This window comes from Peromyscus maniculatus, chromosome 9, assembly GCF_049852395.1.
Source record: "Peromyscus maniculatus bairdii isolate BWxNUB_F1_BW_parent chromosome 9, HU_Pman_BW_mat_3.1, whole genome shotgun sequence".
In the NCBI taxonomy this organism is placed as follows: domain Eukaryota; kingdom Metazoa; phylum Chordata; class Mammalia; order Rodentia; family Cricetidae; genus Peromyscus; species Peromyscus maniculatus.
Window position 1 is genome coordinate 2,261,101 of NC_134860.1, and position 16,953 is coordinate 2,278,053.

A 16,953-nucleotide genomic window follows, 5' to 3' on the forward strand; every position below is an offset into this window, starting at 1 on the left:
TCAGACTTCGTCATGGGACTTAAATGTAAATTCAAACCAGAGAGCATGTCTGCTTTTTGGCATTGTGAGAATGTGACTGACCTTAGAGGCCCTCTGAACTAACCTCTGCCTTTATCACACTCCTCATACTTTGGAAGGGAAAGTCATCATTTCCTGTTTAGTGGCCCACTGGAAAACGAGTTCCCCATATAAAGGAAGTATGTACATGACAGCGTTTTCAGAGATGTCTGGAGCCGTCCTTTTCTTTGTGCATTTAATACAACATTGTAGCCTATGGGAATCACAGAGTGGGTACTCCAGGAACTCATATGCTTGAGGATATTATTTCTTGCTCCTATCCATGCCTTTAGCAAAAGATCAGTAATACCACTGGCTCCTCCAAAGCATTATTTAGTAATTATACAGTATTCTATAGTATCTTGTTCTGCATATCCACTTAAATACAGTGTGACGATACATTGTATAGGAACCAGGATGGCATCTATAATGCCAATGAACTCTACACTGTGTCCCAGGAAGGCATCATTCTGTTTCTACTCCAACAAAATTCCTTTTAGACAAAGTAGCTATATATTAAGCAGGCATTTTATGCATGAGAAACCAGGTCTCACTAATGCCAGTGGATTTCATGTTCTTTTCCCTAAGCTTTTCAAGGTTGTCTACGGAGGTATAAGGGGGAGGAAGTCAGAATTTGCATAAAGGGTGGAAGAGAGGGAGTCTTCCAGCAGCTGACATCCTGGTCATCGCTGGGGGAGGTTCTAGAGTAGAAGTCAAGCTTTAGGGCTACACTCTGTCTTTACAGGCAGACCGTCCCTCGCTAATCTTTTTAGCATTCTACTCCTCCAAAGATAACTTGGACCCCAAAGCCCCCATGCAGCCAGAAGACATATGGATATTCCATCAATTTTGTAGAAGCAATAGATTGGAATCCTCCAGATAGTTCATTCAATCTCAGGATGATAAACGATCAATCGTTGCATTCCTCCTAAATGAAATTAAGATGTTAAGATATATTGCTTGGGGCTTCTGCATGGGATTTCAAGAGTTGAGTTTCCAACAGAAAATGTATTGCTTTGGATTCACTGGGAAATGGAGATACGGGATCTATGCTGAGGCAAAACATTTGACAGTTTGGAAGAATGCTTCAGACACATTAATTTTTTTCATATTTAGAAATGATTAATCATCCAGAATACCATGAAGCCAAAAGACTATAATGCAGAATCTTGTGGGGAAAGGCAGAGACCTACCTATGCCTTGATCCTCCAGAGTGGATCCTCTTTTAAAGGAAGCTCAAGGCAACCTTACACTGGGACACTAGACCGCTGACTAAAGCAGAGTCCAGGCAAAACCCTGGAAACACAGAGAAATCCACAGTATTTTTCCATCAGTACCATACAAAGACAGGAATTATGTGCTTCCAGTACACGTGTGCACGGAAGGACCAAAGACTTACTTCCTCCTTGGAAACTCTTCCCATCTTCCTTGCAGATCAGTTAAGAAGATGGGGATGCTACTTTAAGCTGGGGGTTCACCACGTCCAGCTACAAAGCTCACAGCACCATTCAACCACCAATTAGCAGTGCTTTTGCCACAGTGAGGGTAGGTAGGAGACATATACTTCAGAGTGTGAGGGCTATTAAAAACCAAGGTGAATATGGTTGGGTAGTCCTCAAGTTTGATACTTAGCGTGACTTTAACCAGTTAATCACATGTTCCCTATAACGATTTGCTTAAAGTCATGGCTGGCTTGCCAGTAGATGTGCATTACATGAAGTCATAGCTGTTTTAGCACGGCTCCAGTACATGGAAAGAGAAAAGGGAGCACCACCACATATGGGAAAGGGAGGATTCCCACGGGAGGAAGGAGGGAAGGGAAGGGGAGAAAAGGAAAGGAAAGAGGTCATGGGTCAGCTTTGTGTGTGTGTGTGCTGCTCACAAGCATAGCTCACAGACAATATAAAGTCCAGACTGAGTTTGCTTTTGTAGCTCATTCCAGAATGCAACTCACTTTCAACCCTACACGCCAGAAGGAGATGGCATTTGTCCTGTTCCTGTCATTGTTGAAAGGTGAGGATTATTAGCACTTGGAGACTCTGAAAACCCTTAAAGCCTGGGCCCCCGGCTGGTTCCTGGCCTCTATTTTTCCTTCCCACCTACCAAAGAGCTTCTCTTCCCAAAGAGAGGACTCTTTCCTTTTGTTGGAGGAAGACTCTTAGTGGTTGCTTAGAAAACACAAAGCAATTTGCAGTACCTTGAAATCAAAGCCCAATTAATTAAATGGGGAACACCTATCTTCCGAAAGCGAACAGTTTATAAGATGAACTTCACATTGGTGACAATGATAGCTGTGTTCACAGGGATGGGGTGGGGTTGCCTGCCTTCAGCTGGCCATCACTGGCGGTGTGCACGGACATTTAGAAATGAAACTGGACCAGACTGAACTGGCTACATTAGCTGTTGCCACATCGGGACGCTAATGGGCTTAGTGACCACAGCCTACCCAGCCCAGAGTATGTCAACAGCCAAAGGACCAAGCTCGGGCACTGTCTGTGCTCTGCCTGAGTTGTTAGGGCTTCTTCCTCGGCGATGTGCTGTCCGGCTTCTTCTACCTCTCTCCCTGCCATGTCTTAAAGAGGGTGGCAGCCCTCCCAGGTGCTGTTGCATGGCCACTGAGCCTGGTGAGGGGTGTCCTGGGGCACACTCGGTCCTCTGCATCTTGTGACTGGTTACATTGGTTGGTGTTCGATCTCCTTCCTGCTTTAGCTAGTCACTTCTAACATAGGTTCCGGAAATGGCCCAAGTCCAGGCAAATGCAGAGAGCCGCTTCATTCCCTGCTGGTCCGCAAAAGTGGAGTTTTCTCCACTCTCTCCTTCGGTGAGGAAGCATGGTACGTAAGGTTTGCACCTTTAAGGGTTTCCTTTGCATCAAAGCCAAGCCTTTCACCCTGTCTGGGAAACAAGGTCGGGCTTCTTCACCTCAGGGCAGCTCAGTCAAGGGCAGGATTGCAAGATGTTGGTGACGAAAAGGTTAAATTGCTCAAAAGGCTGCATCTGTGGTTTCCTGCCCACACTTGTTCTGGCCTAAGGCAGTGCTTGGTAGTTTGGGGAGGGGGGGAAAGGGAGGTCTTGCCTGGACCCAGGTGGCCGACAGGCAAACCATGTTATTAAGAAGCAGGGATAGCAAAACCTTGATCTTCAAACGAGACCCCTAATTAGTCACCAGCCCAAGAGTAAATGGCATTCCACCTCAGCAAGGCGGGAAGGGTGCCTTCAAATCCCAGAGACTAATTGCCGTCAGTGGCTCCGTGAGGATCCTGCTGGAAACACTTGTCATTTGAACCACTTCCGGTTGGTAAACTTAAGCTATCAAACTGTTCCTTCGTATTTCAGATTCTCCAAAGTGCTTATCCAGCCCTCGCACGTGAAGGGAACCTCTTTTTGCTGAACATGACACCCTTCTTGAGATCCAGTTTAGGGAAAGGTCTCACTTACATACGTACATCTAACAAGTTCATCCTAACACAGAATTCTTATAAGGGAGTTAAAACATGTTTTACTTTATTCTCATCTGAGTTTAAAAAACTCCATCTCAAGAACAAGCCTGTACTGGAGGGAGCAGGGATTTATCATGGAGAGTGAGGCTTCAATTTCAGAGCCTGTCAAGGGACCCTATAGTCTGTCCTTATGGCTGTATATCTTTGTCATTTGAAACCCTTTATTATCTGTGTGTGTGTGTGTGTGTGTGTGTGTGAGAGAGAGAGAGAGAGAGAGAGAGAGAGAGAGAGAGAGAGAGAGAGAGAGAGAGAGAGAGAGAGAGAGAGATTTGGGAAGGGTCTTCCCAAATGGCATGAACTTTGAAGCATGCAAAATGAAAATGAGCTTTGTGGTATTCGGGTTATTTTGTTTCGTCCTCTTGAATCTCATGTTCTTGTCTCTTTTGGAAGTAAGTACCCTCTGCTCACTCTTGTCTCTTGGTCCCACTTGGTGCTTGTAAATGGAAAAACAGACTCATCCAGGCTACAGACAGAATTCTAGGTTTTCTCTAAATTCACACTTGAAATAGGAGAATGGTTTAAGAGCTTAGGACCAATAGATGCTGGCTCTGTCCCTTTTGAGGGTAGCCCATGTTACACCAAGCCCAGAGGGCCAAAAAAAAAAAAAAAAAAAGCCAAACAGGAGAGGCCTGGATGTGCTATTCAGGTGGGCTTCTCTCAGGGTCTTCCAAGAACTGGGATCTGTTTTTTGGGATCCTCTCACAGTAGCTCATACTATTATTGAGACCAAGAGTACTGCAGTCAGGCTTTCTGAAGATGACTGGGCAAGCCCAACTTTTGAGCTCAATTTTAAGATCCACAAGTAAGCTTCAGTGGGCCCTGAAATGACATGTTTTCTGTGAACACACTCAGCAAGCTGTGTTATAGAACGGACCATGGGCACTTTCTCCTGCAGTTCAGCTTCAGAACCTGTTCTCTGCCAGTCGGAGAGCAGCTATTACTCAGCAGTAATGCCTTGGTTATGAACAGGCTGGGGTGGAACAGGAAGATGGGACGTCTGTACACAGCTTAGGGTATTTGCACATAGGATTCCATCCCCTGTGATGAAAGCTTATGGTTTCCCCCTATGGGTAACTTAATAGCTTCCTGTAAGTAGGAGGGTGCGGAAGTATTGCCCCACCCTAGTGGACTTCTCTAGGATTCCCCAGGACAGTTCCCTTCTCTCCAGAGCACAGGGATTCTGTTTGCTGAATCAGCCTTCATCTCCAATATCATTGGCAGGACCCCCCACCCCACAGACTCCCAAAGCATTATTTTAACCTGTGTGTTCTCCTGATTGGAGATGGTAGAAAATACATGCCAAACCCTGGGTTGTTTAAACTAGTCCAGAAAAGAAAGGCTCACGTCAGTTTTGACAACAAACAAAACGAGTTTTTGTTCTATCAGTTATGTTTAAAAGATTCCAGTTTCAAACTGAACACAATGTGTGGTTATTCTGTTGGCGATTTATATAGCCACAGGGGCGCCACAGTTACACACTGCATACATCATTGTATTTTTGAAATGTACTTAATGAACTTTTTTTTCTTTTCTAGTAACTACTTCATTGCCTTAAATGAATGCATTCCAATAGAATTTGTAACAAATGACCACTCTGTGTTTGCGTTAATGCCAAACACGTTTAACAAATTTTTAACAAGGAACCCTGGCAAAATGCCAAACTCCTAGAGGGACACTGGAGGAATGCTATAAATTTAAACTAGATTTTACCTTTTCACTTAGCTCCGCGAGTGTCTTAGGTGCCTTGTTCTCTCAGCACAGCAGCCTGTCTATTTCATGTCAGATAGCTGTACATTTTCATTATGTGGAGCACACAGGCTGTGCCTACTTCCAGGGACGTGTAAGTGCAGGCATCTACAGCTCAAATAATATAAGGAGTGTAGAAATGAATCTTTATTTTCTCAAAATTTTTTCATATCTTCTATGGGTTGGTAACTATACGCATGCACATACACATCTACCAAAGTATGTCTGTGTTTCAAATCCACAGTCAGCCAATATTGTACATGACAATTATTTAAACCAAGGATTCTCACCTGGGGGTAGCTGTCTTCCTCCTTGAGATATTTGGTACAATCTGGGGTTTTTTGTTTGTTTGTTTGTTTTGTTTTGTTTTTCATTGTCATGACTGGAAGTAGGGATGTGCTATTAGCCTCTCAGTGAGAGAAGTCAGGGAGACTGGAGGCCATCCTCCACTGAGGTCAGTGCCCAGTAGCAAAGAACTGTTCAGCCACAATTTTCATATTTTTGAGACTGAGGAGCCCTGGACTAGAGACCTTCAAAAGTGGGCCAACTAAGAACCTGTGTTTTTAAGAAAGAAAAAAAAAATGACAACAGAGCTCATTACTCCTCAGCCAGTGTGTTAAAGGTTAGGCAGAGCCCCCCCCCCACCTGTGCCGAATGGGGGACTTTGGCGTTTCCTTGGCCCAGCCTTCTGCTTTTGTGAAGGAAGTAATTTAGTCCACCATGATACCTTGACCCTAAATGTAAACCGAGGTGGCGTTGGCGCTCACCAGCAGCTATTGAGGTGTGTGCACAAGGCCAGCTGACAAATATCAAGCGCTGCCCCCGAGGAAGGCCAGTGCTGGGTATCAGGAGTGGTCCAACGCAAGGCTAGTAAGTGGCAGGTTGTTGTCCACCAGCTTTTGGGGGATGAAGCCTCATGTTGCAATGGCCAGGCAGTTATCAACATGTATACAAGACAAGAGTTGATTCCCTTAAAATATTAAAATAAAGCTTCATGAGACAAAATATACTGTTGTGTTTAGAGGTTGTTTACAAGAGAAAGACATTAGTTTAAATACTATCGATGTTAGAGAGAGATTATACAAGTTGGAAAGATGAAAGATAAGAGACAAAGACCAAGGTTTAAGGAAAAAAAAAAAAAAAAAAAAGGACTGGAGTCAAAAAGATGTAGGTTTGAAGGAGGGGATTTGACCCAAGCACTCAGTTCCCTCACGTGGGGAGGGGCTGCTACCCAAGCAAGTGGAGGTGTGATACCCTCGGACTTGTTGGAGATAATTAATGCGGCCATGATGAGGCAGGCGGCCTGCTCCAAACATGAACCATTAATATCACTGACCACAGTAATAATTACAAAAATAAATCCTAAGGAGACATAGCCCCATGAGGCCATTTCCAGGTAGAGGTTGCAGATCAGTCTGAATCCCTTCATTTCAACTGTGGGTGAGTCACACCCAGCGGGAAGAGGGCAGAGATGAACGACAGGAGCCCCACCGCTGTCCATCTGTCCATCTGTCCGTCTGTCCCCCCACCCCCCACCCCGCAGCTCTGTTATCCTCACGGCTTCAGAGCAGGGCTGCAAGGCCAGCCCTACCCCCACCCTTATAGCCCTTTGGGCTCCGAAGTGTTACATTTTATTGCCCTGTGGAGCTGTAGGAGGCCACTCTCAAGGTAAAATGTTGCTCTCCACTCATATTTTTGAGTTATGGCTTCAAGGTGATTGCTCCTATCAAGAAAATTAAATGATTTAACATAATTTGTTGCCACTTTGATCACAACAATAATAAATAAATCTTCATGAAGAAAACGGGAAACCCATTCCATCCCATTTTAAAAGATGTTAAGTCATAACACAGATGTAGTTATATGTTTTTATTTTATTTTATTTTAGCAGAAACGACTGTGTTGGGCTTTCCTGTGCATAGTTAACTCAGAGGAGCTGTTCTGTAGGATGCCCAAGGCCCTGAAGGAACCCTTTCCTCCTCCATGACTAATTAGTCTATCAGGGGCTGGCCTTTTATGTGGGCACCATGTGCAATACGTTAGGGGCATCCATGGCTGTTGTGAATGGGTGTCTGTTTTTGTACCTGGGGCACAGTGCACACATTTGGGACACACATGGAACGGAGTGGACATTAACCCAGATGTCAAAAATAGCCTGCATTTTACTGCTGTTATTAAACACTTTCCCCTTTAACCCCTCTGTGTTTACCAAAGACCCCTTTCTCCCAGCCCGTTTCTGCAAATCACTACTGAAGGGGCAGGGGAAGAAAGCCATAACCAGGCAGGTGCCTTTATTCCAAAGAAAAACAGTCTGAAGCACATTTATAGCTGTCTGTCCTGGGGGTGCATGTCCTGGGCCAGTCTCCCTGCTGGGGTGCACCGTGCTCTGCTCCTCTGGCGCCCTACCTAAAGTCAAGCCAAAGGCCACAGTGCCACCAGCAGAGGGGTTTCTTCCCATGAAGGAGCTAGCTTTGGATTCTAATATGACAGCAGCCCCACATTCTTCAGTTTAAAATGTCTAAAAAGTGCAAAAAAATATTCTGAGAAAAAAATTGAAATACCGCCTATGATAAACATCATCCATATTCTGCTTGGGTGCAAAAATGAAGTCAAATTATATAAATAAGTCAATCTGCTTCTTTTCTTTCCTCCTCTACCAGAAACGTTTAGGCGTCTTTCCTCATCCCAAATCAGAGATGTCTGCTTCTTGGTTATTCATAATCAATTGATAAAATGTATGCTTCCTGACCACAGGTGTTTTGTTCCCTTCAGGGCACAAAGATTTAAAACCTCCTTCAGATGTCAGTTTGCATATCTGTGTGCAGTCTGTTTCCCCATGAGAGCAGAGACTCGGCGAGGATAGGGACTTTGTCTGTCTCCTTCATTACGGCCGCTGTTGCCTACACCAGGCACATTGCCCCTGCACTGTGCTAGATTTCAGTAGCTCCAAAACAGAGCACTTCAAACACAGCATCTTCCAAGCCATACCCATGCATCACTGCAGAGGTCCCCTCTATGGTAGGTTCATATAGAAAGTGAGGACATAACCACCCCAAGGTATGGTTGAGGGGAAGGTTGGCATTGTAGATAGAAGAAACAGTACAGCCAGGGGCATCTGGAAGAGTCCAGAGCCAGGAGAGAAAGAAGTAGACTAAACATGGCTAGCAGACTGGACTGGGCCATGGCCGGGGGTGGAGTGGGGAGGAGAGGAGGAAGACAGAGAGAGAGAGGGGCGCGCGGGGGGGGGGGGGAGAGAGAGAGAGAGAGAGAGAGAGAGAGAGAGAGAGAGAGAGAGCGCACAAAAACAGTGTATGGCCAAAATGGCAGGGTTATATAGTAGTGGGAGTTGGGGGTGGGGGATGGGGCATGAACTGGAGAAGTTTAAGGTAGGGGGTGGGGTGAGAACAACTGAGAAGAGCCAAGGGTCTTGTGTGGACTCTGTCACAGGTATTTGTGATGCTGAGAGAGCCTGGCTGCCAGCATGTGCTTTGGTATGCTAATAGACTCCTGACAGAAGTTCAGAAGGTCTCTTCTGAGTTCTGTACAGGGTTTCACACAACACAAGTCAAAGCAGACCCTAAGAGGACCTGATTGGGAAGGCTCTTGTAGCAATGGACTCCAAGCTCTTTTCAGGTTGCCTACAGATTTCACTTGCTCGTGGGTGTAGGACTGAGGTTCTTGCTGCTTCCTGGCTGTCAACTGTGCTGTGGAGAGACTCCTTCCCTAAATCAGTGGTTCTCAACCTGTGAGTCCTGACTCCTTGGGGGGGGGGGGGGGCTGAACAACCTTTTTATGGAAGTCGAATATCAGATATCCTGCATATCAGATATTTACATTATGATTTGTAACAGTAGCAAAAATACAATTATGACGTAGCCATGAAATAGTTTTGTGGTTGGGGGTCACCACAACACAAGGAATTGCGTTAAGGGTCACAGCATTAGGAAGGTTGAGAACCACTCTCTGACCTAAAGGAAGTTGTCATTCCTCACCCCTGTGGCTCTTTTCTCTCAGCACAGTGAGACCTCACTCACAGCCTTCACACTTGACCTTCTCTTTTGTAATGATGACAGGAGAAAGAGATTTGCTAAAGAAGGGCCCCTGTCCTCAAGCTAAATCTGTTTGGGCCAACTTTCTTTATATTAATCTAGCCCTAATTGAGTTAATTAATATAATTATGGTCTGCTGTAATTCACTCCAAAAACCAGGGGTTGGGGTAGAAAGGCTTATGTCAAGGGAGGCTGGGTAGGGAGGAAATTTTAGGATTCTATCTATCTAATCACTCCTTACTATCCGTAGAATGAATGAGGAAATCACCCTGTTCCAGGCACTGTACAAAGCTCAGGGGATGCTGAGTGAGCAAGAGCAGCCTGCCCTTGCCCTCACCTAACTTATCATCTGGGCTATAGGTGTCTACTGGAAATAAAATGGCAAGTCGCGTCTATAACGTTGAGTTTCCTGGTAGTCACATCTTTAAAGTGATAAGGGGAGTATATTTTATTGGATTCAGTACATCCAAAGTATTTTGACATGAAGTCAGTATTAAAAAATTGTTCCTGAGATAGTATACATCCTTTTTTTCCATGGTAAATCTTCAAAATCTGCTATGCATTTCACACTTCAGTTGTGTCTCAGTTTGTATTAGACATGTTTTGAGTATATGGTGGCCACATGTGGCCAGCAGCTACCATATTGGGTAGGGCAAGTCTAGACAGAGGGAGAGGACCATACAGGAGACTTCCTGGATGGCACACTATCTAAGCTGAGAATGAGGAGTAAAGAGAGATCATCTGCTGGCGAAATGACCTGAGTGTCTGTGGACAAAGGACACAATGAGGAGAACATGGGGAAACAAAAAGAATAGACAGAGGCTAGAAGAGACCTTGCCAGCCTGGCCAGCGTCCACAGGTCCTCCATCCCCAGTCCTGCAGGATTACAAAGAGCTGTGATCAGGGCGGCACACTCTAAACCGCTGTGTGTTGAAGGCCACCATAATCACAGTAGAGCTATTGGCTGCCCCAGAAGACAGAGCTGGGTCTGTCTGCCTTGCAAGAGGTTACTGGAGAGGTTAGGGCCAGCTACTTCAAGCATCCTTGTGAGGGAGAACAAGCCAAGCTTGGAATCATCTTTCAGAAGATAAGGGCCCTGGTTGCCCTTGCTGGAAGGCTGGATCCCATTTTTTTTAAAGGTTTTAAAAGTACATTCTGACTTGCCCCTCCAGGAGTGATGATCTCTATTTGTAACTGCTGGCAATGTCCTGTTATGTTCGGTTTGGTTTGATTTTTTTTTTTTTTTTTAAGCTTCAGACTCATCTGAGCCTCTTGGTGAATGAATTATTTTGTTGAAGGGTGGCAACATTTTTTTTTTAAAAAATCATTTTATTTGCATGGTAGACTGTTAAAGGTAGTCTATGACTATATCCGTGGTAGTGGTTATGTCTGTTGTCTTTCCAATGAAAAAAATTAAGAGGTGTCACAGGACTTAAAAGATGATAGCTGAAGATGTGGCTGGCGTAAGGGCTCTGAGGGGGTCCTCACTAAACGAGGTATTCTGCTCATTTGCTCTATTGTTTGCATTTAAAAAATGACATTTTAAAATCAGTATTTAAACCATCAGGGACTTTTGAGAGTTCTCTTACCTAAAGATAATTATTACCTTTCCCACAAGCAGTACACACTGTGATTGTGAGACCTGTGTTCAACTCTGTGACCTGGGTGCCCAGCTGGAAAGCTATCTCAAAACTGAGTAAACAATTGTTCTCTGCTGCTTTATCTTGGAAAAATATCAAAGACATTGGACATCGACCATAGTTATTTTTCACTTAGTTCCCCATCTGTAAAGGAAACAACCTGTACATTTTAATACTACCTTATGTTCCCTTTCCCTTTTCATCCTATGGCCTTTTAATATGTCGGTCAGCCCTTGAAAGGGATGATTAAGGAATGCTTAGCACACAAAAGAATGAGAGCTATGCACAGCTCATGAAACAGAAAGCGTGCTCAGACTCACAATTTTTATACAAAGTTTGCAGCGATTTTATGTGCCAGAGTGAGTAATATGATCTGCACTAGAAACTCCCTAAATTTCTGGCTCTGCAGAAGTCATTTTTTGCCCTGATTCAAGTTTCTTAGCCAGAAGAGTTATACCAAACTCCTCAAAGTATGAATTAGCTGCGTTCATTCAAGCCATACATTCCACTGATACTGCTTAAGGATGCCCTGAAATAGATGCTTGCCTGGGCAGATGCAGAGATCTTTGACTTTCTCATCAGCCAGTGGGACTTAAGTAGAGTAGATCAGCTGCCAAATCAGACATCCAAAGAGTAGATATGAAAAGTGATGTAGAGAGCAAGACTTGGTGGGGTGCTGGGGATATCTTTCTGTGTGCTGTGAATGTGTTGTTCTGATTGATTGATTGATAAATAAAATGCTGACTGGCCAGTAGCCAGGCAGGAAGTATAGTATAGGCAGGATAAGCAGAGAGGAGAATTCTGGGAATTTGGAAGGCTGAGTCAGGAGACGCTGCCAGCCGCCGCCATGAGAAGCAAGATGTAAAGTACCTGTAAGCCACAAGCCATGTGGCAACTTATAGATTAATAGAAATGGGTTAATTTAAGATATAAGAACTTGTGGTGGTATTGTGTTCTCCGAAATATTGTGCACGCTAATAAACTTATCTGGGGTCAGAGAACAGAATAACCACAATATTAAACATAGAGGTTAGGCAGTGGTAGCACACGCCTTTAATCCTAGCATTCCAGAAGCAGGGATCTACCTAGATCTCTGTGTGTTCAAGGATACAGCCAAGCATGGTGACTCATGCCTTTAATCCCAGAAAGTGAGCCTTTAAATCCAGGGAGTGATGGCAGAAAGCAGAAAGGTATATAAGGCATGAAGACCAGAAACTAGAAGCATTTGGCTGGTTAAGATACTAGAATTTTGAGCAGCACAGTTCAGCTGAGATTCATTTGGATGAGGACTCAGAGGCTTCCAGTCTGAGGAAACAGGATCAGCTGTGCAACTGGGGAGGTGAGGTAGCTGTGGCTTGTTCTGCTTCTCTGATCTTCGAACATTCACCACAATAACTGGTCTTAGGTTTGACTTTTATTAATAAGACTCTTTAAGATTCATGCTACAAGAACTAGATAGCACGAAGCCTGCCACGGCCATACAGTTTATAAGTAATATAAGTCTCTCTGTGTTTACTTGGGTCTGAGTGGCTGTGGGCCTGAGTGGGACAGGAGAAAACTCCAGCTACAGTGGGATATACTTGCATTCCCAGCTCTTGGGAGGTGGAGGCAAGAGGATCAGGGTGCAGGAATTAAAGGTCAGCCAGGATACATAGCAAGACCCTGTCTCAAGAAGTAAAATGAAACAACAAAAAAAGTGTGTGTGTGTGTGTGTGTGTGTGTGTGTGTGTGTGTGTGTGTGTGTGTATTCTCTCCCTTCCCTGCCACAGTCTCCGCAGAGCCACATTATGTCTATGTGTTGGAAATACCCAACATTCCAAGGACCTTTGAATGGTAATGATGTAAGCACACTGTTGAGCATGAACAGAGAAGCAGGTTACAGCTGTGTCTTCAGTGTTGTATTATATATACCACCATGTTTTGCTTATCCACTCATTTGGGGACAGACACTTGGTGCTGTTGTGAAAAATGACACTTGGTGTGCTTGTGTGTAAGAATCTGTCTGAGTCCAAGTTTTCAGTCCCTTTGCATGTGTACATATGAATGGTATTGCCAGCTCCAACAGTCACTTAAGCCATTGCTCTCGCATGGCTTACAGGTCTTTGAAATTGTTGCTGTCACAGGGCTCATAAATGAGTGTTAAAGCTTTTGGCATGTTGACTGCCTTTAACATTCTAATGTCTCTGAGTCGAGTTAAAAAAAAAAAGTAAAACCATAGTGTAGAAAAAAAAATGTGGAGAGAAAAAAGTGACATGTTATTTGATCATGTCAAAATGACCCATAGGAGAATCTGGCACATTCCTCGTCCTTTTCTTTGTGGTTATCAGTAATGTGTGCATACGGTGGAACATGGTTTGAAAGGGCCTCTTTGTAAGACACTTGTAGGACATAATTGAACCTTCTGATCTGTGTGTCCTTTTTCTCTGCTCCCTCTCTTTGCACCCTATCCATTCCCACCTGACTCCAACCAAAGAGAGTGGCCGTGGCTGGGTCGGGGAGAGGGGAGATTAGCCTCTGCCGCATGATGGCAGAGATTGCCACCAGTGTCCTTCTCTATTAAATCATGTACTTTGTCGTTGCAGCTGTCGGAAGGGTTGTCTAAAGGGGGAGCTGGGCACTGCAGCCATGGCCTGGTAACCCACTGCAGCGTGGCTCTCTTCATTGTCCACCACCAGCCGCAGCAGCAGGTCCAACCGGAAGCGGAATTCTCACTTTCGCTTTCCTGTGTGATTCTGGTCACCTCATCCCTCCGGCGTTTGGGTGTGTGGGAAAGAGAGAGCACGAAGGAGGACAAGGACGACAGCTCTTTCATTTTCCATCGGGATCTGGGCCTTTTCAAAGTGACCGGCCCTGCTGAAAGCCACATGATGAGCGTTTTAGTTCTGTTGCTTTGCCTCGTGGATACATCAGCACTGCACGGGATGCAGACTGTGGATTCAGCTTCTGTGGGACTGCTTGCTCTATCTCCCATTATCCTGCCGGTCAGTCTGAGTGGTCCTAACACATTAGATTATCAGACAATCTAAGCTTGCTATGAATGAGTGCTACTGGTGGTGTTTGTATACCACGGTGCATGGAGTGTTGGACAAAGAAACCAAAAGACCAAAATTTGAGAGCCTTTACCCTCCTCTAGTTCTTTAATCTGTCGGTCAAGGAACCACATTTTGATGGTGTTATCAGTTGTTACCTCTGGGCCAGGTTGGAAATGAAATCAATTTTTTAAACCACTAATAACTTGCCAAGAAATCGCCTTATGAGAACATGGTGTGTGTCTCTGACAGTGCATGGCACATCTAAATTGGTCATTCATGATTTTCTTGTCCTGCTCATGAATGAGAGAGTGACAGAAGCCTGAGGCATCTGCATATCCACTCTCATGCTCCTTTAAGCCCACGGCTGGGACATGACCGGGCCTCAGGCTCTTCTCTTTCTCACGCATGCAGGTCTCCATGAAGAAGCTGAAATTCATTCACGTTTCAAGATCCAAATGCTGTGCAAGCAATGTGAGCTTGGGTCTTCTGTAAATGAAGGGTCATTTCTCATTGTTATTTTTTTTTTCTTGAGAAAATGTCTCTAACATGGATTCCAAAGCATTTCAGCATCAAACATGAAAGCATTGATGAATGAAGTTGTATGTCTGTAAATAGCATTATACAACCTGTCTGTGGATACAGAGTCCTTCTCTAAAGCACATGCCAGGGAAAGAGACCACATTCCAAGGTCTTTTACGTACAGTGACAAGGTACTAAGGAGAATCCAACTCCTGCTGCTTCCTCTGAAGATTCAAAATTGTTAGTCATTACAACTTCATACAAACACACAGCTCAACCTGGCAGTGTGCAGCTCTTGTACCGACCCATTTTCTTGACAATGGGAGGAGCCCTCCCACCTGCATTCCTAAAGGACAAACAGTGAATTTAAGCATGAGTGGCCTTAATAAATACAATTGTCTTTCTTTGCTGCTGTGGAAAGGGTTCTAAGCAGAAGTTGCTGAAATCTTGCATTGAATCAAATCATTATTACTTTCCAAAATGTTGGTGCAATTAACTCTGGACCTCTCTCATGAGCCATAGAGATATTTAAAAGACAAACCCCTCGTTTTCTGGGGAAAGGAAACTGTCCCTGAACTGCACCCTTGATTCCTGGTGCATCAGGAGTAATATATTCAAGCAGGTTTCTTGCTTTGGGCTTCGTTCTTGTCAGTAAATAGCGAACTGTGTAAAGCTTATGTGTTAACATAAATGATCCAGATACATTCATGTTTAAAAAGTTTGTCCTTTAACTATCAAAAGGATCTAGGTTGTTATTAGAGAAGGGAGCAGAGTTCTTTGCAAGTTTATTTAACTCATTTTGGTAGAGTGTTGTAATGAAAACCCAAGCCACAGACCAGTCCCCAGGGACAATTTGGGTGTCCTCAGAGAAGTCCTTACCGCCTACCACCAGGGCCTGACCTGAACTCTGCAGCTAAATACTTGAAATAGGAAGGAGGAGAGCCAGGATAGTAAATGGGGTCCTTGAAGTAGCAAACAAAGAGATCAACCATGTGTAATTAGCTATTTCTACATATGTGCCAATTTTGTCACAGCTATTGTTTGGGGAACCATTTTTTCTGCCCTACTTTGGTTGGCTGGAAGTACTATTGATCTTACTTTCATGTAAGCATATCATTCGGTCCCTGAATAATCGAATTCTGTCTAACACAGTATCTTTTCCCATTTTGTGTAATATTCTCTGATATTTGGGGGTTACAAAAAAATCCCTTTTTGCACATTGAAAATAGTGTCTGGGTTTACAACAAACACTGTGATGTTCAGAAGATATTTCCTCTGTGCAACCTTGAGCAGGTTTCCTTCCAATCATAGTATAGTTGATACTAAACAAGCAAACAAAGTTTGGGCTAACATTTAGGAGAAGTTGGTCTAAGTCTGACTTTGTGCAAGGGCAGGCTTGTATTTATAACCCCATTTGATTTCTAGAAACACTCTCAATTTTGTATTTAATGATTTTGTGTATTCAGTATGCACCTGAACAGCGTGTCAACTTTCATTTGAAAGTGGGTTTTACTTTGTAAACAGTGTTTATGGTGAGACCTCAAACGTGTCCACATAAGCTCTATCTGCAGTGTTTTGTGTAGAGTGCATCTGACTGCTGCCGGGGGTCCGTGTATCTAATTCCCTGAGACCCTTGTTTGACAGTGCTTCTTGTAATATTTCTTCAAGTGAGTGGCATGTGGGTTGTGATATTGACCATGTGATCATGGACCTCGCTATGAACAATAAATAATAAATAAATAAAATTAAGGAACCCTCAAAACTACCAATGGGCATGTATCAGCCAGTCATTGTAACCTCGTGTCTAGTAGAAATACCATGTGCAAGGTATGTACAGCTCATAACTTTGTTATCATGTGTATGAGGAGTACTTTGTGCTGATTGTCTTATTTATATTCATTAAATAAAACCTTGTTTCTTTCCGAAGTGACTTCATTCCATCTTCCACAAATATACCGTGTGACTGTCTCTAACACTTTGGGGGCCATTGGTCACCATTTGAAGAGTCATACAGGCCAAAAGAAGAAAGAAAGAAAGAAAGAAAGAAAGAAAGAAAGAAAGAAAGAAAGAAAGAAAGAAAGAAAGAAAGAAAGAAAGAAAGAAAGAAAGAAAGAGGGGAAGGGAGGAAGGGAGGAAGAGAAGTCATTGTCTTCCTTAACTGGAGAGGCCAAGACAGAAGTCTTTCTTGATAGACAGCGAGTCCTACAGGTTCAGAACAGGAAGTTAGATCACAAGCCATGTCTCCTTTCCTCTCCCTTTCCTTTATTTTCACACACACCCCCCTTTCCCCCTCTTTTCCCTCCTCTTCCTCCCTCCCATCATCCCTCATTGTCTCTGCTGAACTCTCCCCTTGGGAACAAAGATGTTTCTGAGCATTTGGGGCTTTTCAAGAGGAGATCTTTTTCTTTTG

At 44.0% G+C, this 16,953-nt stretch overlaps 1 protein-coding gene across 17 annotated transcripts in view; it reads left to right on the forward strand.

The window, feature by feature from the left end:
* Positions 1-16,465, forward strand: part of Erc2 (ELKS/RAB6-interacting/CAST family member 2) — a 905,605-nt gene extending 889,140 nt beyond the window's left edge. For 15 of the 17 annotated variants that reach the window (XR_013042144.1, XM_076544121.1, XM_042284491.2 and 12 more), the window contains one exon: positions 13,575-16,465. Coding sequence is in view for 12 of the 17 variants with exons in the window: in XM_076544121.1 (XP_076400236.1) it covers positions 13,575-14,018 (444 nt within the window). In the remaining 5 variants the exon portion in view is untranslated. The remainder of the gene's footprint in view (positions 1-13,574) is intronic. The other 2 variants (XR_013042143.1, XM_076544124.1) reach the window with 2 other exon arrangements.
* The last annotated feature ends 488 nt before the right edge of the window (positions 16,466-16,953 follow it).